Below are 13,904 nucleotides of genomic sequence, written 5' to 3' on the forward strand. Positions count from 1 at the left end.
CTTTCCTGAAGGTTTATGTAACCAGAGTCTAAAGAATTAACAAATTATGATTATATCTTAAAATAACTCATAATTTCTGAATTTTTTTTTTCATTAAAACTGTTGAATGATATTTGGACAAACTCAGTGGCCTTTCTGCATTTTTGTATTAATAATTTCTATGTTATTAAAGACAGGATTTAATCACAGGGGAGGAAAAGAAACAGTAAAAATCAATTTTAGGTGCTCTAAAAATATGTACAAAGTTCTTTTAAAAAAACTTTTCTGTGTGTAATCTGTTAAACAATAGCAAATTTCTTATGAATCAGTGATACTGTAATTGAACTGGAGACATTTTTAGAGCAAGCTTGCTCTGGCTTTTTCACCCTACGATTTGGAATCTGCTCACAGTACTGCCAGCTTAACCAAAAAGGATTAACTCTCATATCCAACTGAGAACACAGATAATTCTCAGTAATTGGTAAAAAATGAAGATGAATGGGGCTGAGAGATAAGGAGCAATTAGCTCATCAGCAGTTACAGCTGTGCACTCAATCCGGATCCATCTCTTGAGTCTCGGCCCCTTTTAAAGAACCTAAGCAGAATAAGCATAGGACACCCCTCCCCAAAAAATTGCTATACCTGCCCATCATTTCTCTCTTCTTCCATTTTATTTCCTTACTACACAAAGACACCTGTCATAGCATGCTATGTAAATTACTACCTCTCCCAGGACCTGTGTCTAAAGCCAATCTTCTTTTTAAACTTTTTTTTTAAACAGAAACCAAATGACTACTGTAGACACTCTTAAATTCCCTGTCAATCGTTTCATTATAGCAGCATCATCTGTTTGAAAATATAAGCAATTCCCTCATCTAATTATAGGGAGGATTTGAGGTTCATTAACATTGCCAAGGCAGAGGATCCGATGTGCAAATGCAGAGCTGAGCTCAGTGGCCTGCATTCTTAGCTTCCTTTTATTTGCTTTCTCAAGGTCTCCAAGACTTTTTCCTCAAACCATAAAAGTAATTCTTTCCTTCCAAAGAGACACGTGTGTTTATAGAAAGGAAATGGCTTTGGTTTGTAACATTCTATTACAGCAGAAATAGGTGAAGAGAGGTAGGGAGAAGGTCAGCTGAGGAAGACAATTTTACCTTCCAACTATTTAACTTGGAAGGTCTGGGGATGAGTGGGAGAGGGGAAAATTGGACCAAGGGGAGTAATATTAAGTAGGACAATTGTTAACTAATTATAGGTTTTTTTTGTTTTTTTTTTCAGTACTGGAATTCAGGTGTCAATTTAACTGTTGCTGGTTTTTTGTACATGCCAAGGAATCATTAGACAATTTGAGTTCCTGAACTTTCAACTAAGTCTATATTTGTTCATAGAACTCTGTGTATCTGAAGTATTCAGAAAGAGAAAACACCAGTTTTTAAGATTGTTTCACTTCCTTGAAGAAATAACAGCAGTTTGGAGGTTATGGCTATAGTTTAAACAATGAGATTTTCTTGGGACATCTGTTTTGAGATCACATTTTGAATAGATATGAACTCATTTCCTACAAAGCAAGCAATTTACTATTGTTGATAGCTGTTTACCAGTTCTATGAGTCAGATTTTAGCTAGTGGCAAAGGTCCTCTTGAATCCTTAGAGTATTCTTTAAACTGTGTACATAGTGTTTTTCATTATATAAAATGTTAAGGGAAGTAAAAATGTAGTCTTTTCCTGCTTCTTTGGTAAATTATAGCCCACAAAACATTGTACTTGGAGGAATTTGTATTTTTCACATATTTATCTTTTGGGATCTTTTTCCTTGAGTGTCATTGGTTATTAGAATGAGATATTAGCTCCAACAAATATTTAAACAATGACACAACTATTTAAGAGATGTTCAATATAGCAATAAATTGATATATTTGAAATTAGAAGTAAAATTTAATTTTCTTCTATTTACATTAAAATAATTATAAATCAGTGTCATTATTACATGCATAACTCCTAAATGTACATAAATGTTACATGCAGAAACATACACTTACAAAACAGTTATAAGCTGTCTTGAGCAACATCAAATTTGATCCAAAGGTACATTCTTTTTTTTAAGTCTTGCATTTTGAAGTCCAAAGATTGAGGAGCAGAACAATTTCAAAACTTGACTAATGCAGATTAGTTTTTAAAACAAAAAAAAAAAAGTAATTTGTCTAGCCACATGTTATGGGTAGTGTTGCCACTAAAAAGAATCCAGGACATTTTTCCTTCTTATCTGCAATGTAGCTCATATCAGCCAACCTGTCACAAGATAGTACTTGATATAAACAAGAGATTGCAAAGACATCTCAGTAATCAATATTAGGATGGCTACAGTATGGAAGCCCCAAACAGTGCATATCATTTGTCTCAGCATCTATTTCTATGACCAAATGAAGCATTAATTCAAATCATAAATCTATGGTGATTTAAATCTGGGAATGAGCACCTGCCTGCTTTAATGATTTATTTTGTACATTTCAGTAAGCAGGAGATTTGTCCATATGAACTGACAGGTCACCTTCAGATGCCAGTAGCAGACTGTTTATCACCATGCAGACTAGCATCTCATCTTAGCAAGTAAATATTAAACTAAAAGAATCCAATTGATTGTGGATGGGGGAGAAAAGCTTCATGGCCATATATTTTATTCAGTGTGCTAATGCCTCACTTTGATCCAACCAGGAGTCCTTTCTTTTTTGTAAAATGTTCATTCCATTGTGAAGATGTAAGCTCAAGGTTATCTTTTAAAATTAAGGATATAAAATAATTACCCATAAGGGTCAGGTTTCCTTCAACTATTTTACCTGTCTAATTTTTAAGCATCAGGTTTCAAACAATTCCAGTTTATCTATAATTAAAAGTGATTAAAATAAATAAGATCTATTTCTTATGAAACTTAATCTCTAAAGCAAATACAAAGACCCCAGATGAGGTGTATGATTTGTGCCACATATCTTTCCCTACCTCCTAAATATCCTGTCTTTCAAAACTACCTTATAGTTTCTCTGATATGAATTCTGTATATTCATATTAATGTACATATTGCATGTCCCAATATAATACAAGCTACTTGAGGGTAGAAAATGTTTCATTTTTATGTTTATATCTCTAGCACCTGATATAATTTATCACATAACATGATAAATACTTATTGATCTATTTATAATAATCCAGTAGAAGGAATGAGCTTTTGGCAGATTTTAGAAATCTTTGGAGGGAGATAACAAACTCTCAGAGATGGGTCACTTGAATGAGGATAATAGGGAAGATGTTCGTGTTAAAAAGCACTATAGAATTTACTATAAAGGATTATAAAATCATAACATTTTTAAACTCGATGGAATTTTTTAAAATTATCACTACTACTAAAGGTTAATGTTTTGTCTTTCCTTGGAATAGTGTGTAATATGTATACATAAAGATATGCATGCTGGATACACACACACACACACACACACTACACACACACACACACACACACACTACATACACACACACACACACTCACACACACACACACGCTATTGAATGGAAAGGGCAGGGGTGGGGTAACTGTGATGTGGTGAGATGGAGACCTGATCTCAGATTCATGAAGATCTTAATTCAACTTCTATCTTTGATATTTACTGGCTTTGTGACTTTGAGTCACTTCATCTCTCAGTGTCCTAATCAACTTTCTAGAACTACAAACTGAAAAGAAAATATTGATCTATAGAATTAGGGAGAATTTTCTTATTTAGGAATTCTCTAAACCAATGAAATCAAAAGGTTCAGTCTCTATTTTGAAGAATATATATACACATATGCACATATGTATATATTTGTGCATGTTAATGATTCATATGTAAACATTATATCTTTAGGCATATGAATGATGTTAATATGAATCCTTAATTCTCTTGAGACCTTTCTCTTTTTGAATACCTGTAAAGTCCATCAGTATGTATTACTCTTTGCTATGGAATCTCTCAACTCATGAAGAATGCAACATTTCAGGGATTTTTTTTTTCTACAGAGTTGCTTGAGCCACTGAAATGTTATGTTGCCCATTGGTAGTAAATGTGCATTGTCCATAGATAGTAAGCTGGAATGGATCAGAGGTACAATTTGAACTTAAGCATTCCTGATTTTAAGAAAAGGCATCTATCTACTACTCTATACTTTTACCAATTTAAAAACAAACTATTTTAAAAATGACTGATAAAGTAAAAAATAATGATCTAAAAAATCAAAATGTAAAGTATTGCTGGTAGAAGAGGAAATAATAGTCAAATAATCAGAAAGTTTTTGTATTAAGTGGCAGTCTTTGAATGATCTATCTAGAGAGCCCCTCCACTTCCCCTTCCCCCCCGCCCCACATATACATATTTGGAATATCAGGTTTATGTGGTTACCTTGACAGCATAGCCTTCCATGGATTCTTCAGTCAACTACCAAGTTTTAGTTTTAGCAATCTTTGAATTCATGAGTTCATGAATCATAGACAGTTCAGATTTAGACAAGTTTGGAAATTGTCCATAGATACTGGCCTTTAACACTCCACATATATGAATCTTAAAATTTCTCTTACTAAGCAAACTGTTGAGTATTCATTATACCACAATTCATGACAATTTAAAAAAAAATGAAGTAATTTACACTATTAAAAAATAGCAAATCACTAATTATTCAGAGATCAGGAAACCAAAGGATTATAGGATTACTATAATCAAAGAAAGTAATATCTGTATATTTGATTTCCTACATTTCATGCTAATCTCAGTTTATTCCATAAATATTGATAATGATGATGATCATAATCATTGCCCCATCTACTCAACACCTCCACAAATTAATATTTAAATTCATGTCTCCTATTAATATAGATCACATATAGCCTAAGAAAAGTAGCTATGCTAAAAGTTTCATAAGTTAGGCATTATTCAGCAACACTAGATCGTTAACCATGTATTCACCTGGTTGTGATTCATGCTGGTTTTGATTATTCCCAAAAGGAAAGAGAGAAGTTTCATATACTACCTCAATAGAATTTGGTCAACAAACCAAATTTATAGTGCTTTAATAGGGCATCAAAATTTAAAATTAATATTATTACAGTCAACTCCCTATTAGGAGCCATATCTACTGTCTCCTCCCAAATTTTAGAGCCCATCCATTGATATTCCTCAAAACGCAAACTTATTCAGATCCTGTACATATTCTCCTCCCCAAACTACACCTGCTCTGCTGCTTAGGCAAATTCCATTGAAGATTTAAGAGTTGTGTTTAATGAAATTCTGTTTTTTAATTGTCAAAAGAGTCTACATCTACCTCTCACTCCTTCCTCCAAGAGTGCTTATATATAACACTTTTATTGGCTCTTGTGTTTCTCTATATCTTTTAAAGACTAGTCTTGGTTGGTTAGGAAAAAATAATCTTTAGATTATGAATCATTAATTCAAAACAATTGCATTTAATGACATAAATCTAAAACCTACATTTATATTTACTAGTTCTAAAAATGTGGAATTCTAAGTTTAACATTTTTATTTATTTTTAAAATGTTTATAAAATATGAATTTGCATATAAAATTTATGGTTAGACAATCTCCTCTCCCTCTATCTTTCTACTAAGAATCTCATATGAAAATAAAAATATTTTCCTTCAATTATCAGGAACATCTCCACGAATCTTTGCCTTTAAATTTTGTCCAAATAAAACCAATCACTTTCTGTGTCTGTTTGTTTTGATTGAATCCAATGATGGCAATATAGTTATGTTTTTTTTTTTTTCCTAATCACTTTGAAAGCTGGCTTTAACATTACTACAGCTGCTGGGTTTTCATTGTATATATGTTCATTAAAAATTACTTGCCACACTAGTGATAGTTTGGTATATGACAAATGTTTTAAGGGGAAAAATTGCACGAGTATTTATTTCTACAATGCACTGTATATATATTCATAAGCCCAGAACTATATTTTAAAGGACTGAAAGTAGGCAGCATCTGGTTATCTTTAAAAATAATCTATAAAAGGGTTATAGCATATGAAAAAGAGAATTTAATTGAACTGTCATGAGCTATTTCATTTCTATAAGCATATCAGTTGAATATAGTATTTGAGTCTATCTTTCAGTCTCTACATTTCTCTTGTTAAATTATTTTATTAGCACTGTTTCAACATGATAAAAGGAATTGGAAAGATACAATGACAGAAAAATAATATTCTACTCCACCAACACTGATTTCAAGATGTCATCAATAGAAAAGTTAGCCCAGCTTTGAAGTTCATTTTAACAAAGCAAAGTAGGGCCCCATCTAAAAAATAACCTTCCTCAAACCCTCTCAACCCTCCTCAAAAACAAAAGGTAAATAAATATTTCATGAACTGAAACAGTTACTGTTGCATACTTTTGACTTAGTCTTCCATTCATTCTTTTTAGTCCCTTAACATCAGCAACAAAAAGGGAGCAGAAAGATGGTAGAGAAAAGAGAAATCAGCACTGTTTATATAAGGCCAATAATTTGTCACCAAGATGAGTTTTTCTTATGGGGCACATACGAAAGAGTACAATGTTGTTCTCTCAACTATCTGTACTGCAGTGAATTACCAAAAGTCAATATTCAGTACATTGAGAAACAAGGTTAAATTTTTCTTTGATATATTCATCTGTCACTCTACTTGTACTTTGAAAAATGAACTCTGAACAATCAAAATTCTTTCCTGAAAAAATATTAACTTGTGCCTAGCCCTGTAAACTGCAAAAGAAAAGAAATCATATGATTAAAAACCATTATGCTTAGTATTCTCTTAAAATACTTGTTGCTACAGAAACATGTTACCTTTAAAACGTGCCAAGAATTTTTCAAGCTTAAAGAATAAATGTTTTCCAGGGAATGACAGATATTTTGTTTCAGGATAAAATAAATAAATAAAGTAGTTATAACTAGAAACAAAGTATTTGACTCAAACCTATTTTTCCCTACCACTTACCAACACTTGAATTCAGATCCCCATTCTCTGAATCTGCTCCATGCTGGTTATTACTGGCATGATAGTTGGTCATAGCTTCTAATTTGATTTTTTTCACCTTCATTGCTTCTGCTATGGCAGCATTGGTAGCTGCAGCAGCCGCCGCTGCTGCTGCTGTCAGACCTAGTTAAAACAGAAGTGAAACATAATGTAAATTAATGTATCATTCCTCTTGTATGAGTTCAAATTTAAGGGCCTTTTTATTGTGAATGTTAATTTTCATATTGGAAAAAACATCAACCAATCCTACCCTAATTCAATTCAGGGCATATCAATTCTACGTTGTATACAATTTCATAGTATATTACAGCAAGTTAAGCAATTAGCAAATCTAGTCTTAGAGCATAGAATCCTTGAGGGCAGGGAGTTTTCTTTTTTTGTCTTTTAATCTCCAGCAGCTAGAATAGTATGTGACATATATATACATATATATGTCAAACTGAAACTCATAATAAATACTTACTGCATTAAATTGGATTATGCACTTTGGATAGGATATCAATCACTGGGTAAATCGTTTTTAAGCGTAGTTTTGACACTTCCTATTTTTATGATCCAGATTAAATCATGTGTTTTCTTTTGACTTACAAATTCTCTAATAAAAATAAGGAGGTAAGAAAAATGAATTGTAAGATAAGTTTCTCCTATTTAAGTCTATGATAATATTAGAATTCAGGTTGTGTTCAGATTTGTGTCTATATCTTTGTTTTTAATTTGTTTATTTTTGGATGTCCATTTCTCCTTTTTATATTCCTCTAGTAATTTCTCTTTCTGATAATTTTTATTCCCACTGGGTTACTTTTTTTTTTATATACTCCACCATAATTAGAACTAATCATACCTTTCAGAAACTATCCAGCCAAATCAGTTTAAGAACTTGGAATCAGCAAAAGAAATGTTTATGCAGTTCTTAAAAACTTACAAAATATTTTCCTTAAAATAATTATGGGTGAATAGTAGTATTTTTTTTTTCATCTTACAGAGAGGAAACTGAATCATACAAAGGTAAAAATGACTTTTCTGGGATCACATGGCAAGTATTCCTTAAGTCAGGACTCAAATTCAGATTTTAGAAATTTAACTCCATTCCTTTTTACTAATCTTTCTTCCTCACTCTATTTCCTCTATTAACAACATTCACTTCCATAAAATTTATTTGATAGAAAATAGTAATTGGTCTGGCAAGTCCAAATCTAATCTCATCATCTTCCCCTGTTAGCTTGCATCTTTTTCCAAATGATTTTATTTTTAATTGATGGCCTCGGTTCTCCCAGATTCCCAGGCTCACAGTCTTGATATGTTAAAACTATCATTTTTGCATAGTAAAGTAGAGTGTTGTATTAAAATTGGATAACATGGATTCAGATCTTTCTTCTACATCTTATGTAAACCTTGGACAAATCATTTAATCTCTCTGTGCCTCATTTCCCTCCTCTAAAATATGCAAATCAGACTAGATGATTCCTATTGCCTCTTTTTTTATGTTATACCTATGATCCTAGTCTTTTACTTCTCAATACTCCTCATTCATTACACCTAATTAATTATCAAATCTGAAGTAACTTTTGCATTTGCTTCTTCCTTTCTACTCTTATTGCACTAACTGTAGTTAAAACTATCATTGTCTCTGCTTTATTATAACCTCCTTTTGATTGATTCTTGTCTTTCCTTATCTTTCTTTTTACTCTTTCCCAATAATGCCAGAGTAATCTTTTTAAAGAATTATTCTGATCACATAACATCATCCCCTTCTCCCCCATTCAAAAATCTTTAGAGAATTTCCATTGTTTGCCAAATACAATAAAAATTCTTGAAGTAGGCTTTCAAGATACTTTAAAATCTTTCTCTATCATGGCTTTCTAACTTTATTTCTTATGCTATGCACTAGTAAAACTAAGCTATTCACTTTTCTTTGATGCTATTCTGCCCTCATAACATTCCATATAGTCTTTACTCCACATCTGTATTTAAAAATCTTTAAAGGGTCAAAGCAGATGCTACCTTCTTTATGGTGCTTTTTTCTATTCCAAACAAGGTCTCCTCCCTTATCTCAAAACTCACCTGTTTGCTTGTTCTTTTGCACATAATAATAAACATAAAATAATTATTGCAGTGTATATATATTTCTCCTACAATAGACTTTAATTTCCTTTAGAGACAATATTTAAGTTCCCTTAATTTCTGTATTCCCCAAACTCAATCCATTACCTTGAACATAATCGACACTTAATAAATGCATGTTAAATTGGATTGAAGTGAATTGATCATTAGTATAACTATGTGAAAAGTAAATCAACTTAGTAAACATTAATCAAATACCTATACATGCATAAAGTACTGCATTGGAACAGAGACAAAAAGATTTTTAAATGACACCATTTTTGCTTTCAAACTTAATAGTCTCAAGGAGATTATCACATGAACAAACGAAAGTATCATGCAATGTAGAGGATATTCAGGCCAAAGAAGAAATCCAGGCAAAACCTCAAAGAAAATTGGAAGGAGAAAATATTTTCAATTTGATAAGTCAGCTTGAAAAGGTTGCATGTAAAAGGTGGAACCTGAATTGAGATTTGTAGAAAGGCAAGGATATATAAATAGGAAGGAGTAAAGACAATTAGTCTGGTTGAATTCATAAAGGCCATATAATATTGATGAATAAAAACAATAGAGTTTAGTGGACTGAGTGCAGGACCTCATTTAAGGAAGTTTGCATTTAAGTCCAACTACCCCTAGTGATCTTCAAAGAGTCACTTAACTCTATTTCTAGAGTCTCAGTTTCCTCATCTGTAAAAATGAATTAATGTGTCCTATCTTATTCACAGAGTTGATGTTTTAAAAAATACTTTGCAAAATGTTTTATGAAAATATGAAATATTATTGCTACTGGCTGGAATGAAATAATGAAGAGCAAAATGAATTGTGCCAAGAGAATTTTATGTACAGTAATAGCAAAATTTTATAAAAAAACTTTGAGTAAGCCATTCTGACTATTATAAATACCTGAATTAACATATGAAGACATAAAAGAAGATGCTATCTGCATCCAGAGAAAAATTGATATCAGAAGAATAATGATAGAATGATTTTACATGCAGTATACAATAGATAGGCACGTATTTATAATACATATTTATATAATAAATACAAGCATATATTTATTTCTAATGCTATCTCTAGAGAAGGCAGGGAGGCAGGAAAAAAAGAAAGGGGAAAATAATAAATTTACCTGATGAGTTTATTGTAAATTTAAAAGAATAGCAAGTTATACATAAAAGGTTTGCCATTTCATATGCAATTATCTTTTCATTATTATTACTATAATATTATGTAATGGCAATGCTTGTTTTATTCCAAAATTAAAAGTAAAATAAATACATTTTTTTAAATGGCTAAGAAGTTATGTGAAAGCTAGAATGTAGATGATCTGAAATACCAGACTAAGGAATTTTTATCTTAATTTCAGAAAAGAGGAAGAAATTAATGGTTCTATGTTAGTAAATGATATATGGTGACCATTAAGAAAATTATTTAGCTAACTATGTGAAGGAAGAAATGGAGAGAGACATGTGTAGAGGTGAGGAAGTCAGAAATACTACTTTTAAACTAGTGCAATGAGAATTGAGAGATCTGAATTAAGGTGGTATCCATGTGACTGGAAAAGTAATCAATTTGAAAAGCATTAGGATGTGAGACGATATATTGTATGACAAATTACTAGATAAATTCAGGAAAATAAAGGAAAAAGTAAATGGTGGCTCTGTAACCTCAAGTGGAAAACAATAGCCTGAAAGTCATGAGAATCCAGCTCTAACCAATTTTGTAATCAACTATCTATGTGGTTCATAACTGGGAAAGTTATGAAACTTCTCTGGAGTTAATTTCTTATTTAATTATTTATTTTTGCTGAGGCAATTGGGGTTAAGTGACTTGCCCAGGGTCACATAGTTAGGAAGTGTTAAGTGTCTGAGAACAGGTTTAAACTCAAGTCCTCATGACTTCAGGGTTGGTGCTCTAGCCACTGTACAACCTAGCTGCCCTATTTCTCAATTTTCAAAACAAGTACTTTTTATTTTATTTTTTTTTCATTTATATTATTTCTTCTTGCAAAAAAAAATGGAAACAAAAAAAATCATTCAAGGCAACTAAAATCACAGTGCGTTTACTATGCATGAGACATGGTGCTAGATAGATAAATATAAAGTAACACACAGACTCCCCCTCAAGGAGTATACAATTTGTTTCCGTGGTTTAGCAATCTGTAGAATAGTAGCTAATTATGATGTTCACATTAAACTTCTGCATTTAAAGAAACTGGCATAAAACTGTTGAATGAATGAATGGTCCTTATCTTAAGGAGAAATTAACATTTATTTTCTATTTTACTTAGCTAAAAGTGATTTCATTTTCTTAAAGGACCTAATATTATATCTTTCTCTGCTGAACCAAAAATAATCTTGATCTGAACTGTGGTGAATAACATAACTTAATCTCAGTAAAAGTAGCAGATACTAAATTCTTTAAGTGGTACAGTACAAACTTCAGAAGTCTATTTCTAAAAACACATTTGCCATGATAAAACACTGGTTTATAAAATATTTAATTTAACACAGAAGTTCTGCAATGGTATTTTTAGATCAGAGGAAGGATATAAAGTCATATATTACATATTTATAGAAGCTAAATTGGGTCATTGTAAAGGGACAGTGTACCTTTGAACTGAGATTAGCATCCTGTATTTATTATACAATGCAACCATCTATAGTTCTTTCCTTTAAAAAAAAAAAAAAACAAATGACTAAAAAACTATAATTAATACTTTTGAAAAGATTGAATAGATTTTTACAAGAAACATTCAAAGTTATGCTGCTTTTTGGATATAAGCTGCCTTTGAATCAGAAAAAAAATATTCAGATTCCATTTTAGATCTATGGAATAGGAAAGGCAATTTCTACACAAATTAAAAGATATGCATATATACAAAGCTCAAACTTTCTGGCTTGATTTTAAATGTAAATTATTAAAATCCTGCTTTCATTTTACTCAATCCACCAAATTTTGCTTTTTAATTTTTATATACATTTTTTTCTGTTTCATAAAATGTGAAACCTATCACAAATTTGGTATTAGAAATCTCAGCTATTTCAGCTCTATAAAGAACTTCAAAGTATCATTACTACTGAGACTTTTAGGAATTATTGCATTGAGCTAACTACATGCTAAATTGTTCAGTGTGCTATAAAAGTGGCAGCACACAAAAAATGGGCATAATTTCATTGTTCAGATTAGAAGTGCATGGTTCACCTGGTAGGCACAATGGTATATTAGCAGCAACAACCTACCAAACTCTCTAAATTTTCCCTCCCAACAACTTTGAAATTATATCTCAAGTCATTTTTTTGGAGTGACAGAGCCAACAAAAGATCAAACCGAGGCATTTTCCCAGCCTAAAATTACTCGGGAGATCTGTAGGAGAGGTATGGACACTTATATAGGGCCCAGGTTAAAATACCCACACCAGGAGTGGGCCTTGGAGGAGGCTGCAATGTACAAAATATAGCTTCAAAAGCTCTCAGCCCAGCATATGTTAAGGGGGTCAGTAACCTGGTCAGAAAGAGATTGTAGGAGACTCTTTGCTGGCACTAGGTATAGCTAGTGTTGACTGATAAATGTTACCCAAAAACATTTCTGGTTCACATGTTAATAAAGGAAGAATTAGTTAAGAAAAATAGAAAGGTGATGATAAGAGGGAAGATAGATTAAAGGAGGCAGTCAGAAGTAAAACAGATGAGGAAGGAAAGGATGAAAAGAGAAAAAATGGATAAATGAAGAAAATAAGATAGAAGAAAACACAGTAATATAACTGTGAATGTGAATAGAACTGACCTATAAAACAGAAGCTAATAGCAAGATAGATTTTAAAATGAGAATCCAACAATATGTTATTTATCAGAAACACATCAGATCCCTTTCAACTTCAATATTATGCATCTACTTTCTTTTGTATCAATACTATGAAACTTAAATTTTGTTCCATGCAAAAATAAAATTCTGCAGATATACATTTAGAACTTGAAGTCTGATACTGGGTGAAATTCACTTTTATTGAAAAGATCTTATTAAGGGGCTCAACTCTAATCTGGGTCTATATCATCTCTTTTATACTACAGAAACATACTAGAAATTAGTTTGAAAGCCTCCAATCTTAATGTAATTTTTTCATGAAAGTATCTAATTGCTACCTTTTCCACATAGAACAAAAAACTTCAGTACTTTGTATTCTATTATTCTATAAATATGCTAGTTATCTTTAAACAACTGAAGAAAGAGTGCTTGAAGGATCAGCATACATAAATTTTGAGACAATTAGTGGTATCTTGTTTTTCAGAATTGACAGAAATACAAAATATCATGTTTTTCATTATGACTTACAAAGAGCAATAAAAATGGAGTAAAAATGGAAAAATCTATCCATTCATTCTCTCTCTCTCTATTTGTCTATCTACCCATCTACTTGCCTATCATCTATCTATCTATCTATCTATCTATCATCTATCTATGATTATATTCATGTATTTCTTCTTCCTACTAAAATTTATCTTTCATACAGTTAAAGGGGAAGCCAAATGGTTTCAATAAGAATTATGAGGTACATTCATTTCAGCAACAAGTGCATGTATTGGTCCACAATATTTTGTGGAAAGTTTGGGAAAAAAAAATTCAAAATACTAAGTACATTACATTCAATGGTAGTTATCATTAATAGTCTGAAATTGATAAGCTGTTTATGTCTGGCATTCTTCCTGCTGATTATTCAGTGAGACAGGCAGCTTTATAAATATCTCATCACTCCACCGTCACACAAATTTCATCGACAGTGC

General features: G+C 31.6%; 1 protein-coding gene across 3 annotated transcripts in view; it reads right to left on the reverse strand.

Annotated features, from left to right (window-relative positions):
* DACH1 (dachshund family transcription factor 1) overlaps positions 1 to 13,904 on the reverse strand; it is a 481,861-nt gene that overhangs the window by 215,086 nt on the left and 252,871 nt on the right. For all 3 annotated transcript variants that reach the window (XM_051983908.1, XM_051983907.1, XM_051983909.1), the window contains exon 3: positions 6,985 to 7,146. In XM_051983908.1, coding sequence (XP_051839868.1) covers positions 6,985 to 7,146 — 162 coding nt within the window. The remainder of the gene's footprint in view (positions 1 to 6,984; positions 7,147 to 13,904) is intronic.

Source organism: Antechinus flavipes, chromosome 3, assembly GCF_016432865.1.
Source record: "Antechinus flavipes isolate AdamAnt ecotype Samford, QLD, Australia chromosome 3, AdamAnt_v2, whole genome shotgun sequence".
Classification (NCBI taxonomy): Eukaryota; Metazoa; Chordata; class Mammalia; order Dasyuromorphia; family Dasyuridae; genus Antechinus; species Antechinus flavipes.